A 13,506-nucleotide genomic window follows, 5' to 3' on the forward strand; every position below is an offset into this window, starting at 1 on the left:
AGAAGTACTTTGATGATGTGCCAGGCACTGTGCCAACCACTTTTACAAATATTATCTGTAAGACAGGTAAACACACAGGAGGGCTGCTAGCACAGGTTCAGCCTTGATCTGGCCAGATGAGGACAGGAAGACAGCTTCAGAAGGGTTAATAATCTTACTTTATTCTAGTCTAGTCTTCTCAAAAGAGGTTGTTGATAATGTGAGTACCAACTCCTACAGCATTCCCTAATCACCCTTCTTGAAGGGGCTGGTGAGAAGCGGGGGGAAGTACCCCTATGTCTCAATGGGGTCAATCGAGGCAGGCACAGCTTGTGCACTCCCCTAAATCCCCTCAAGCCTCAATGGGGGCCAGTTGAGGCAAACACAGATTCCCCCCAAGCCTTGATGGGGGTTGATCAAGGCACGCACAGCATTCCAGCTTGTGCAGTCAACCCTAAGCATTCCCCACTCACTAACCAGTGCCCACTTGCTTTACAGGGCAACAAAGAAAAGGCATCTTGCCAGCAATAGCATCACAAGTTTATATTATCTCACCTTTATATCTCACCATGCTTTCGCAGTGGATATTTACAACTTTAAACATAAACGTTTATATTATTTATCATTATATAATGCTATGCAAGCATGGTAAAGATGTTTACAAGTCATGAGCCTGGGAAATAGAGATTGTTATAGCCATGGGAAACCAAAATCTAAGAAAGAGTAACAAAAATCCACCTTACTTACATTATCTCATTTGATCATCACATGTTGTCATCATCTCCATTTTACAGTTGAAGAAACTGAGGTAGACTGAGGTTAAGTGTCTTGCCCAGGGTTACAGAGCTAGTAAGTATCTGAGGTGGAATTTGAACTCAGGTCTTCCTGACTCCAGGCCTGGTGCTCTATCCAGTATAGCTGCCTTAATAGAGAAAAAAATCACTAACCATGAAGCTCTGAATGTCTATTCTGCAGTTTGGTTTTCTAGTATTCAACATGTTAGTTTTAAAGTTGTCTTGCTCATCTGGGTTCGCTACTGACTGATCTTTGTTCTGTTCTCTTCTATGTATTTGTTGAAATGCTTCAACAACCTTCTTTTCTTCCTTTTCCCACTTTTGGTAATCTCAACTCAAGCCACTCCCTCCCTTGAAATGAAAGAGAAAAATAAAACCCTGTTACTGACCAAACACATCCCCCAGTTCCCTGTTTCCATTTTACAGAAGAGAAGGCTGAGGCTCAGGGTGGCACTGACCTGAGGGTCTTCACCTGAGCCTTAATAAGGTGTAAGCAGCTTCTCCTATCTGCTACAATCCCACGTGTCTTTGGTAGCAAAGACATTCTGCCTGTCCCAGGAGGCCATGCATACTCATGGGGATGTTTCTAAGGTGGGAGTTCTTTTTTTTTCTTTTCCTTTTCCTTTTTGTTTTTTTTTTCCAGAAAGAGTGCTGGGAAGAAGATGAGAGGAGCGGGGAAGTAATGGACCCAGGGGGCTGCTTCCCCAGTGCATATGCCTCATCTTAACACAGACTGTTGACAGTGAGGGCTTCTCTCTCCCCTTCCATAATGGTGCATAATGTAAGTAACAGCCACCACTCAGGCATGAGTTCTGCCTGACTTGGGACTGACTCCATGGTGCCCTATTCTTCTAGTCTCTGGAGACTGCACCCATCCATGAAGCAGCGGATCCCTGATCTTTCAGTGACCCATGAGACAAAAAGCCTGACAATCCAGGCATTAAAATGCAGGACTGGTTCTTGTATTCCAAGGGGGAAATTATTAATCTACCATGTCCTGCTCTCCAGGCCAAGGGGCCACTCTCACATTGTCCATACCCAGAAGTAGGTGTTTTTTGTGGGGAGGGGATAGTGGTTTGGTTTAGGCCACGTGCATTGAGAGTGTTTGCTGTTAATGCATTTTCTTGATCATACCCCACTTTTCTATTCTTGGCAAATTATCCCATTTTCACCACTACCAAGTGATGTCACATAATTGGCAATAATTGACAGCAAAATGGCTTGTTCTTTTGAGAAGGAAATTTGGAGGGGAATGGGAGCTTGTGAGCATAAATTTGGGTAGATTAAACCCAAAACAGGTTTTAAAAGCTTGGAAGTAGTTTTTTGGGGGGGAGGATTTTGTGTGTGTGTGTGTGTGTGTGTGTGTGCTCGCAGAGCACACAGCTTTATACTCAGGAGGACAAAGAGGGTTGGAATCAACTTTGGATAAGCAGACTTCAGTCACCTTTGAAGACCCCAATCATCCCGGATAAGAATGGACCCAGTGATTGATCAAATTCCTTTGTTGCTCAGTGATCCCACATATGGATTCATCAGTCACTCTGGCTGTTTTTGTCTCTGTGCCCCCTTTCTTCTCACTGGGGAAGGGCCCCTTCAGACCAGATTGCCAACACTCTCAATCACATTAAATCTCTAACCCTGTCCACCACTGGATTCTAACCTGGGTCTGTCTGAGCCCTTTAGCCTGGCCCCAGACAAAATCCTGACCAAGGGTCGTCCACTGAGACTTGATCACTGACTGACACCACACAATCCCTCCAACCCCAGGGAGCATACTGTGGGGCAAGAGTTCTTAACCTCATCCATGTCATGGAACCCTTTGGCAGTTGGTCTGGTTAAGCCTCTCCTCCATGGCCCCCTTCTCAGAGTTTTTAAATAATTAAAAATATTTTTAATTATTTTGAATAACTGAAGGAAATTCTAGGTTTTCATTAGAGGCTAGTGAAAAGAAAGATGTAATATTTTCCCCCATCTTGACTCCCTGAAATGTCTCTGTGGACCCCAGGTCAAGAACCTCTTTGTAGGGGGTTGCATGGAGGGAGGAGCTTGATATAACTCAGAACTTTTCAGGCTCCAGGTGGAAGGACAGGTCATTAGCAGAAATAGGGAAGAAAGAAGGTGGTTTGGGGGAGGGAAAAGGAAAAGGGGACTATGAGAAAGTGAACTATATCTAGGGGGTCACCAGCAAAGAGGAGAGAGTTGAAACTGGGATACATTGGGGATGACTAAGAGAGCACAGAGAAAGAAGGACAAAGCAAAAGGATGAGGGAGAGAAAGAAGAGCAAAAGGGCTAGCTTTATTTTTGATCTAACCTGGCTAACTTTTAACATTGCAACATGATTTTTTCAGTTAAATTTTTGATATTTTTTTTTACATTTCCTAAACTTCCCCTTGTGTCTCCTTTCTGCATCTAAAAACATTTTTAAAGAAAAATGAGAGGAAAAAATCAGCAAAACTGATCGATATTCTGAAAAACTCTGACAATACAGTTCAAGTTCCACTCCCTGAACCTTCCCTGCTGCCCCCCCTCCAAATCAGCAAAGTAGAAAGGAATAGGGGGCGATAATCTTCTCATTTCTCTCCAGTCCTATGGTTTTCTCCTCGAACTTTGAAGCTAACCAGCTACCTCCGGTAAGTTCCCAGGTTTCTGTGGTTCTTCCTACTAACGGAATTGACCCTGGGGAATGTTGTTCCTAGGGACTTTCTGAGTTTGCACCAGAAACTTAGAAAAGAGCTTGCTTATAGTTTCCTCTCCGTTCTGCCCAGAGCTCAGTTTAGGGCCTGGCACAAGGTGGCCATTTCATGAACAAATTCGTTGTGAATCCGGCAGGTGAACAGCCTTCTTTCCTTTTTTTTTTAAGCACACCTCCTTGGCTCCCCCACACACGACCCTCCCCCCACCCCAGCAGGTTATTTTGTTTACATCTACCATATGCCAGTGCATGTGTGATCTCCTCAATGTGGGCATTTCCTTCTCACTCCTGACCCTCTGTGTGACTCCAAAATGGGGAATGAGCTTCTAGGCAGAGGATCTGGGTTCAGACCTCAGCTCTGCTATTGACCGCACTATCTGGGTGATCTTGGCCACTTGCCAATGGGCCCAAACTTTGTCTTGTATAAAGTGAAAAGTTGACTTAGAGGCTTCAGAAGGCCCTTCTAGCTCTAAATATGTGATGCCATGAGCATCCACATCCTCCCATAAACTTACTCCAAGGGGTTCACCCAATATGCTGGGGCCACAGTCTGTTGTTGTTGTTGATGCCAATAGGAGACCAAAAGACCACAGCTGATGTAAGGGAAAGTTTAGGCTCTGAGGAGCAGTGCATTATCAGGGTTAAAAGCCCTGAACATGGGGCCAAGGATCTGAATTTGAACCCTGATCTTGCTTTTGGCCAAGAGTAAAATCAGGTGGGCAAGTTCCTCCTCTTGGTGGCTTCAGTTTCTCTATCTGTCCATGGCTCATCCTGCTGGATGTATGTTTATTCGTTCCAGAGAGGTACAAAGTGAAGTAAGCAAAATGTGATTGTGACTGTGGAAAGATTATTGGTCTCAGGAGTTAAAAGACCTGGCTTCAAATCCCAGATGTAACACATTTATTTGTTTAACAAAATTTACTAAGTATGTACTCAACCAGTTACTACTTGTGTGAATTTGGACAACTCTTCACCTCTCTAAGCCTCCTGTAAAATGCAGGGGCGGGGGGCGGGGTTGAACTAGGCATGACCTCTGAGGCCCCTTCATGCTGTAAATCCTATGATCGCTTCCATGGTGCCTTTGCAAAGTAATTGGGGAGATTGGGGAGGTGGGGCGGGGGGGGGGGGGAATATCAACTGGTGGATATTAGGTAGACTTTTTGTAAGAGGAAGCAAGGGAATATAAGGAAGAGGTAAATAGAGAGGGCACCCCTGGCCCGGGGAAAGGCATAGTTGGAAAATGGAAGGTGTTTTATGGACATTTTGAAAGATATTTTGGTTGGCAGGTAGAGAGAGTGCATGAGAGAATATGCCAAAAGCCGGGGAAGGGGAGGGCAGAAAACATCTGAAGGAATCCCAAAGGCTGTATGATTTCCTCTACTACACATAACAAGATTAGGAATCGGCTGCTGGGGGAGGAAGAAAGGGCAGACAGGAGAAAAGGCATTCTAATATGCAGAACAGGTCGAGTGAAGGCAGGAAGAAATGGCAGGGTTGGGAAGTTTTTTCAGACGACTTGGAGTTGAGAGGAAAGGAAGTGGTTAAAACACAAGGTGGTTGGGCAGGTTGGGCACTAGCAGTTGGGGGGATGAAGCAAGATCATCTATTCTTCGTCCGGCAGAAGGTGGTGCTTGAGCTCTGTCTTAAAGGAACAGAGGGTGGAGAGAGAGAGGGAGTGCATTCCAGGCATGGGGGCCGGCCAGTGTAAAGGCAGGAAGTGAGGCGGAGTGTCCAGTGTGAGGAACAGAGAAGCCGATTTGGATGGAATGCAGAGTGCCCGGGAGACGGAATATCTAGGCTGTAAAGGTAAGCTGAAGTCAGGTTGTGTGGGGCTCAACAGAAGAGTTTTTATTTTATCCTAGAGGCAGCTGGAAGCCACAGAGTTGATTGAGTGGGAGAGTCAACTGGTCAGATTTCCCTTTAAGGAAGATTACTTTGGATCGGATTAGAATGGGGAGAGATTTGTGGCAGGGAGACTATTTAGGAAGCTGTGGCAAAGGCTGGAGGGGATGACGACCTGAGCTAATATGGTAACTATGAGTGTAGAGAAAGAGTCTGATGCAAGAGACATAGTGGAGGTAGATTAATCCGACCCCTTATTTGACATTTGAGGAAACTGAGGCTGAGAAGGGAAGTGACTAGCCCAAGGTCACGAAGGAAGTAGATGGCACAGCTGGGATTCACACACAGGCTGTAAACTGTGTGATCTTTGTCAAGTCCCCTGAAGGGTTATAGTGAAGGAAGCACTTTGTAAACAGTAACGCCTTATAGAAATGTGACTCTTGATTCCCGCTCTTCCCAAGCAACCAGACACACAGCCTCTGTTTACTAGGAAATGAGAGTGAAAACTACAACACCCAGAACGTCTTCTGACCCTCTGGTCTTTTCGTAGGGAAGTGGAGCAGGGGCAGGGATCCCGAGCGCGGTGTGGACTACATCTCCCCAAATCCTCCCTGCTTAGTAGAGGCCTCTCCACCAATCCCCAGGCCAGATGTGCTCTGAAAGTTCTGCCTATCGAGCCCCAGAGAACTACACTTCCCAGGGGGCGGTGGCGAAGTGCCTCGGCTTCCCTAGTGACCAGTGGCCAATGGCAGACGCGGAAGCGGCTAGCAGGCCCGAGGAGGCGGCGGTAACGGCCGGGGCCGGGGCCGAACACCGGAGTCTAGAGTGGCACGAGCACAGCCCGGGGCTTCGGGCGGCCCCCGGCGGGGTCACGGCGTCGGGGGCGCAGGCTGCCCACGAGCCATCGGGCCTGTCCTTGTCATCTCAGATGTACAAAGGCTATCTGTTCGAAGGCCCGAGCACTGGAGGTCAGTCCGGAGATTGAGGGAGGGTTTCGGGACCTTTGGGGCCACGTGGGAGGGGCTTCGGGGCCTTGCCACACCCCTCTTGCCCCGCCCCCTTCTCGTGCGGAGGGACATGAGGGGAGGGGAAGTTGTTCTGCACTGCCCCTCCCTCCTTTGCCCACGTGTACCTAGTGAGAGGCGGGGGCAGCCTCTAGTATTTCCCTCCCTCCCCCGCCCCCCCCCCTCGTGTCGGAAGCCCGGAGCGTGAGAGCTGGGCGGGACCTCAGAGATTGAGGAGGGAACTGGAGTCCAGTGAGGGCAAGAGACTTGCCCAAAGTCACACAGCTAGTTTATTTGTATTGGATCTGGAGACTGAAGCTCCCCATTCCAATTCCACACGTTTTGCCCTTTGATACCCGTCTCTCGCGTTGTGTCCCCTCGATTTCTGTCAACCTCAATATTATCTGCCTCACCCTCGGACTTTTACTCTCACATTTCTTTCCATCTTGTGCTCAGGGAAACCTGGCTCCTACCACTTAAAGGGCCAGTAGGTATAAACGTACTTTTTGTTCCTTACTGCCACTTGTAAACCCCTCTTCCACCACACTATCATTCTGCAGTTGGAGCTGTCATGGAACGGGCTGTAGTTCACTCTTCCACCTTTCTCAAGAGTATTCAGTACCTGGCTTAGTTTTCCTCCTCACCTCAACCCCCTGTACTTCTCCTCAGGAACATCAATATTTGCATTAGTTTCTTCCCAAACACCCTGGCTTCCTATTTCCTTAACATGCCCAGATCTCATGACCTACATTCTCATTCCACTTCAACCATTTGCAGGGATGGACTTTATAACCTTAGATCTCACCATCACCTACCCCATAGCTCCATTATTCTGAATTCTGAAATTCTGCTCGGTAAACATCCTTCCTATTTCTCCCTCTGCTTTACTTCTCCAAGTCCTAAACCTATTCTTTTTATACACTGAGCCATCTGCTCCATGTATTCCTTCTTCTCCCAGGGCATCACCTTTGCCCTAGCCTCATTTCCTTCTGTTCAAAGCCCCAACCCTTGACCCTATGGTTGGCTAGACCAAATATATACTGATACGTTGGACTAAATGGCTGCTGAAGTCCCTTCATACTCCTTATTCTATGAATCTCTGTTCCCCTTATCCTCATACTTAGTAATATTCATCTATACTCTTTTCACTTCTTACCTTCCGTTATTCACTTCTCATCTACTAGCAATCTGGCTCCCAACCCCACAATTCAATTGAAACTGCTCTCTCCATGGTCACCAACTATATCTTAATTGGTAAATCCAGTGGCCATTTCTCAGTCCTTTTCCTTCTTGACCTCTCTATAGCTTTCAAACGCTGTGGACCACTCCCTCCCCCTGACACTTTATCTTTCCTTGGCTTACATTACTGCTCTCTCCTGGTTTTCCTCCTACACTTCTAACTTCTTTCTCAAGCTCCTTTGCTGGACCATTATCTATCTATCTCCCTTCCAATAATTGGAGGAATTTGTCAAAGCACTGTCACGGGCTTTCTTCACATCTCTCCCTATGCCCCCTGACTTGGTGTTTTCATAAGCTCCCATGGGTTCAATTATTTCTATGGAGATGACTCCCACATCTCTATGTCCATTTTCCCCCTGAACTCCAGCCCTGCATTACCAAGAAACCCCATAGGCACCTCAGATTCACCATATTTAAAACAGAGCTCATTATCTTGTTCCCTGCCTCCCCCCTCCAGATTTCTCTGTTTCTGTTGAGGGCATAACCATGCTGCTGGGTACCCAGGTTGATAACCTCGTAGTCATCTGGGACTCTGCCCTCACACTAAATGTCCTCTCAGTTGCAAAGTCTTTCCTGTGGATTCTGCCTCTATGACCTATAACCCTCCATTCACATTTCAATTCTTCTGGGGTTGGCCCTTGTTACTTCTCACCCAGCCTACTGCAGTAGCCTCCTTTTTGGTCTCGCTGTCACAAGTCTGTCCACCTTCCCTATAGCTGCTAACATCATCTTCCTAAGACACAAGTATGACCAGGTCACACATCCCCATCAAAAACCTTCATTGATTTCTCGTTGCTTCTGGAATAAAATTCGAATTCCTTAGCCTGGACCCTTAAGCCCTTCATAGTGTGACCTGAGCCTGTCTTTTCAGACTTATTTTATATTATTCCCCTTCATGCAGAGTTGCTGGAAATCTGCATCCCAAACCCCACCCCCATGAAGCCATGCCCTCCACAGGTTGTCCTCTGCCCCCAGAATGCATGGTGTGCTCAGGATGTATTGCTTCCTCCCCTTTTCCTCTTAGAATCTTCAGCTTCCTTCCAAGCTCAGCTCTCATGTCACCTCCAGCATAGAGCACTTCGTTGTATCCCTGCCCCTAGTCAGTTGTCAAATCACCTGAAGCCCAGGGAGGGGAAGTTACTGGCCTCAGGTCATATAGCTCCTATTCCAAAGACAGCTTTTGATGATCCTCTAACTCTGGGGCCAGTGCTCTTTCCATTGCTTCTGCCTTTGTGTGAATGTTGAAAAGAAATCACTTTACAATTTGTCAACTACTAGCAAAACTGGATCTAGTATTATTGGCTTCCCTTCTAATTCTTCCAGTGGAGAGGCAGTGTGTCATAGTAGATGGAGTAGAGTTGTAGTGAGGAAGTCCTAGGTTTGAGTCCTGCCTCAGATTGTTACTAGCTAACTGTGTGATTCTGTACAAGTCAGTCAACAAAAATTTATTAAGCACCTACTGAAGCCTCATCTGTAGCATGGACTTTATAATAGTACCTCTCTCATGGGTCTGTTGTGGGGATCAGAGGAAATAATATCCACAAGCACTTTGCAAACCTTGTTGTTTGTTTTCAAAGAGGACCAATGACATCATGGAGTGATATCTTGACTTGCTCGTAAATTGGATTTAAGTGAGGCAGAGTTGCACAAAGTCATCAGCCTCACTCTCTTCCTGAATCATTGAAGCCCAGTAGCAAGACAAAAGTCTAGATGACCAACAATGGCCTGTGATGGAGTGGATGATCTTGGCATCTTTGATATCTGACCAAGCTCTAAGCATTCCATGCCTGTTTTAGCTGCCTTCATGGCTATTGGAACAAATTGTTCTCATCTGCCCATTCCACTGGGGGAAGTCTTCACACACTTGGGGTAGATATCCTCCTAACTCACCTATGGGTTTGAGGCCTGTCAGTTACTGTCAACCTGGTTTAGCCCATCTGCCAAGATGGTTTTACCAGCGTGTGGCTTCCACTGTGCATGCTATAGCTTCTTGGAACCACAGGTGAGAGTTGGGTTACCAAGAGAGTGGATACTAATGGTGATGAGCAGCCCTCACACCAGAGGTGCCAGTTCTCCCCAAACACCCTACATACCCCTTGCAAACTTTAAAATTCTAGAGAAATATTAAGCTATTGTTTCTTTCCTCTGATTTTCTTTTCATTTGGTTTTGGGTATACATGGAAGTCAGGCATATCCTCTAAGCTTGTCTCTTTCCTTCCCTACCCCCCAGGAGGACTGGGTAAATAAAAGGAAGAGGAAAAGAACTTTATGGTTATTTATCCAAAGACATTTGTTAATTGGTGGCTATGGTGCCAAGGCACATTTAACAGGTGGAGCCCTTGTACTCCAGGGCCTATGGCCCAAGACATATAATATTGGTACAGATATACAGGTAGAGGATCTCCCAACATGAACATATACAACATTTAAGGTAAATGCATTTTGTAGATAGGGGCAGATGGGTCTTTAAACATTCCATACCCAGACAGCATACTGCTCTCAGCTTTGAATCATCAGGCTTCTCCAGTGTCAGAGATGGAAGGGACCTTAGAGATCACCCAGGAGATCTAGAGATGGGAAGCAACTTCCCCAAGGTCACATAGCAAGGTAAGGATTGAGGGGAAACTCATTTGGGTGGCCCTGGAATCTAGTACTCTTATTACTGTATTCGCCTTCTCACCTACCCCCTAGATCCAAGTCTCCAAGTAGATTTTGAGCCAAGCGTTAGAGGTTGGAAGGACTAAGGGGAGGAATGAAATTCTTCCAGTTATTGGGGTCTGAGGTCATTCATGGGACCGAAAGGGGCAAGGGAGAAGCACGTGTTGGTCCAGAGTGAAAAGCCCAGGGAGGACTAGACTTGGAAATAAATGTGGTTATTGGAAATATTTGGGGTATGGTTTAAAGTCTCCACATGAGACTTTATATTTGAACCACTAGGTGACAGTGCCAGGCTCAGGCAATGGTTAAAAAAAAAGAGTCTAGGGGAACCCAATTGGAGATAAGATCTTGGGAAATAAAAAGAATTCTGGGACTCTGTTCCAGATGTGGAGTTAAACTCAGTCTAAGAAGAAGACTATGAAGAAGGACATTTCAGTAGAATATAAGCTCTCTGAAGGCAGGCATCATTTTCACTTTTGATCTTTATATCTCCAGTGCTCAGTATGATGCCTTGCAAACAGTAGATGCTTAATATGTGCATGCTTATCAAATGATTTGAGAAGACTGTTTCCTTATCTATAGTGCTAGGATATAGTTGCAACAGTTTATAGCCATGTTTGTATGTTGCAGTGTTAATGTTCTGCATGACAACCGAAATGTATTTTTCTCTGAAACACCAGCTTGTTATACTTGTGCGTCATAGTAGCAGGATGGCACCTCTCTCCTCATTTGTTCTGGGCTTCCTACTATGGAAAAGGGAGGGGAGAAGAGGGGAGGTAAGGGGAGAGGAGAGGAGGGAGAAGGAGAGAAAAGGGTCTTACTGATACTCCTGCTTGAATTGGGCTGTGGTTGTGTTCAAGACAAACTGCCTTTGATTTAGAAAACCTGGCATATAACATGGGCCACATCTCAGAAGGCTTGGGGCTCCAGCAGCCGGATAGTCTTCACATGTGGAAATGCTGCCCATCCTTCAAGGCCCAACAGGTGCTGGATTCTCCATGCCTCCTTGCAGGACAGAAAGTCCTAGATTTGGAGTCAGATGACCTGTGTTCAAGCTTGGGCCCTTCCCCTTAGTACTTACGTGACATTGGGAAAATCACCTAATCTCCTTGGGCCTCAGTTTCTTCCATTGTAAAAAAGAGGGTTGGATTAGAAGGGACTTTGGAGGTGTTCTAACTCGAAATCCATGATCTCCCATTGGAAGTGATTTCTCCCTCTTTGTTGGGACCTCTCCTGTGCTCCATAATAAAAATCAGACCGTGGCTGGCGCGAAAATGTTCTCTCATTCCCAATCAACTATCAATTCCTTGAAAGCATGGCTCCCAGGCAACATTTTGTAGGGGAAGATCATTGTACTAGAAAGCAGGTGACCTGGATTCAAGGCCTAGCTGGGTTACCATGACCTCTCTGAGCCTCAGTTTCCTCCTCTGCAAAATGAAGATATTAATGCTAATCTCTCCTCCCTGAGGGGACAGGGTTGGAAAAGTGAAAGGAAATGGGACATATGTACTAATGTGATAGAGACAGTTGGGAAGTGGAATTGGTCATGTAGTTGCCAAACTTGTATGTGCCAGTTAACAAGCATTTATTAAGTGCTTTAGTGTGAGACAGGCAGTGTACTAGGTATAAGGAACAGACACAACCCACCTCCCCCAAATAGTTCCCAAGCTTACATTCTGTCTGGATTGACAACAGGTACACATATAATTTTTTAATTGTATTTTATTTTTTTCCCAATTACATGTCAAGATAATTTTTAGCATCCATTTTTACAAGATTTTGAGTTCCAAATTTTCCTTCCCCCCCTCCCCTCCCCTCTTCCTAAAATGATAGGCAATTTGATATAGGTTACATATATTCTATCATATAAAACATATTTCCATATTAGTCACAGTCATGAAAGAAGAAACAGATCAAAAGGAAAAAAAGACCACAAAGAAAGAGTAAAGTAAATGAAAAAAGTATACTTCGATCTGCATTCTGAGTCCATCACTTCTTTTATCTGGATGTGGATAGCATTTTCTCTCATGAGTCCTTTGTACTTGTCTTGGATCATTGTGTTGCCGGGAAGAGCTGAGTCATTCATAGCTGATCATCACATGATGTTGCTGAAACTGCGTACAATGTTTTCCTGGTTCTGCTCATTTCATTTTGCATCAGTTCATACAAGCCTTTCCAGGTTTTTTTGAAGTCCACCTGCTCATCATTTCCTATGGAACACTAGTATTCCATTATATTCATATACCACAGCTGTTCAGCCATTCCCCAATTGATGAGCATCCCCTCAGTTTTCAATTATTTGCCACCAGTGGTGGCCTGTGCAGTGGTAGTCTGTGTGGTGGCATGGAGATAGGAGCCAGAATGTTCCATGAGGAAGGCCACCTCAGCTGGACTATAGTGGGCTTGAAGGGAAGCAACGTATACAGTACTAAGACTGGAAAGGTGGCTCGGACCTATGTTGGGAAGGGCTTTGAATGTCATACAGAGGAGGTTGTCTTTGATCTTCATGGTCCTAGGGAGCCACTGGAGTTTACTGAGCTGTGGAGTGACATAGGCAGACCTGTGTTTTAGTAATATCACTTGCAGCTGGGTGGCAAATGAGGGGAAAGATGGGAGGTGGTAAACCAGTTAGAAGGCTTTCTTTAGTGCTTACTCCAGGTGAGAGGTGATGAAGGCCCTGGGGCCACATGAGTGGGGATCAGGGGGCAGATGTGAGAGGTGATGTGCTGATAGAATTGGCAAGACTTGGCATCTAAAGGGCTAGGTGTGGTAAGGGAGACTGAAGGGTAGAGGATGAAGGTGATGACTAGAAGGGATAGTGGAGCCCTCACTAAAAACTGGAAAGTCAGGAAGAGGGTTAAGTTTGGGGGAAAGAGAATGAGCTCAGACCTCTTGCCAAGAGGGCTTTCTCATCAGAGCCAGACCCCCTGGCTCCCAAACACCTACTCCAGCAAAAATTTGGACCAGATAATGATCCAGAAATCCAAGAAGAAACAACTGTGAGTGACTTCTAGGCCAGCAGTGCCCCAAAAGTCAGCCAGAAGCTCTAATGCAATAGGAAAGGAAGCTGCCAGCAGGACCAGTACCAGAACAGGCATATAAGGCAACAACTTCCTAGTGTGACCAGAGAGAGGTCAGAAAAGTCCCTGGGTGGGGACCTTGGAAGCCCCAGCAGCAGCCAGACCAGTAGCAAGGCAGTGGCAGCAGAAACTAGAACAGCTGAGGGTCTCCGAGGTTCCAGGCACTCTCTTCTGAGATTCCATAGAAGCCCTGAAGATCCAGGGTTCTGAACCTCAG

General features: G+C 46.0%; 1 protein-coding gene across 1 annotated transcript in view; it reads left to right on the top strand.

Moving 5' to 3' along the window:
• Positions 1–5,957: 5,957 nt before the first annotated feature.
• Positions 5,958–13,506, top strand: part of ENOX2 (ecto-NOX disulfide-thiol exchanger 2) — a 287,911-nt gene continuing 280,362 nt past the window's right edge. Inside the window, exon 1 of the mRNA XM_036740042.1 lies at positions 5,958–6,276. Coding sequence (XP_036595937.1) covers positions 5,958–6,276 — 319 coding nt within the window. The remainder of the gene's footprint in view (positions 6,277–13,506) is intronic.

This window comes from Trichosurus vulpecula, chromosome X (genome assembly GCF_011100635.1).
Source record: "Trichosurus vulpecula isolate mTriVul1 chromosome X, mTriVul1.pri, whole genome shotgun sequence".
Classification (NCBI taxonomy): domain Eukaryota; kingdom Metazoa; phylum Chordata; class Mammalia; order Diprotodontia; family Phalangeridae; genus Trichosurus; species Trichosurus vulpecula.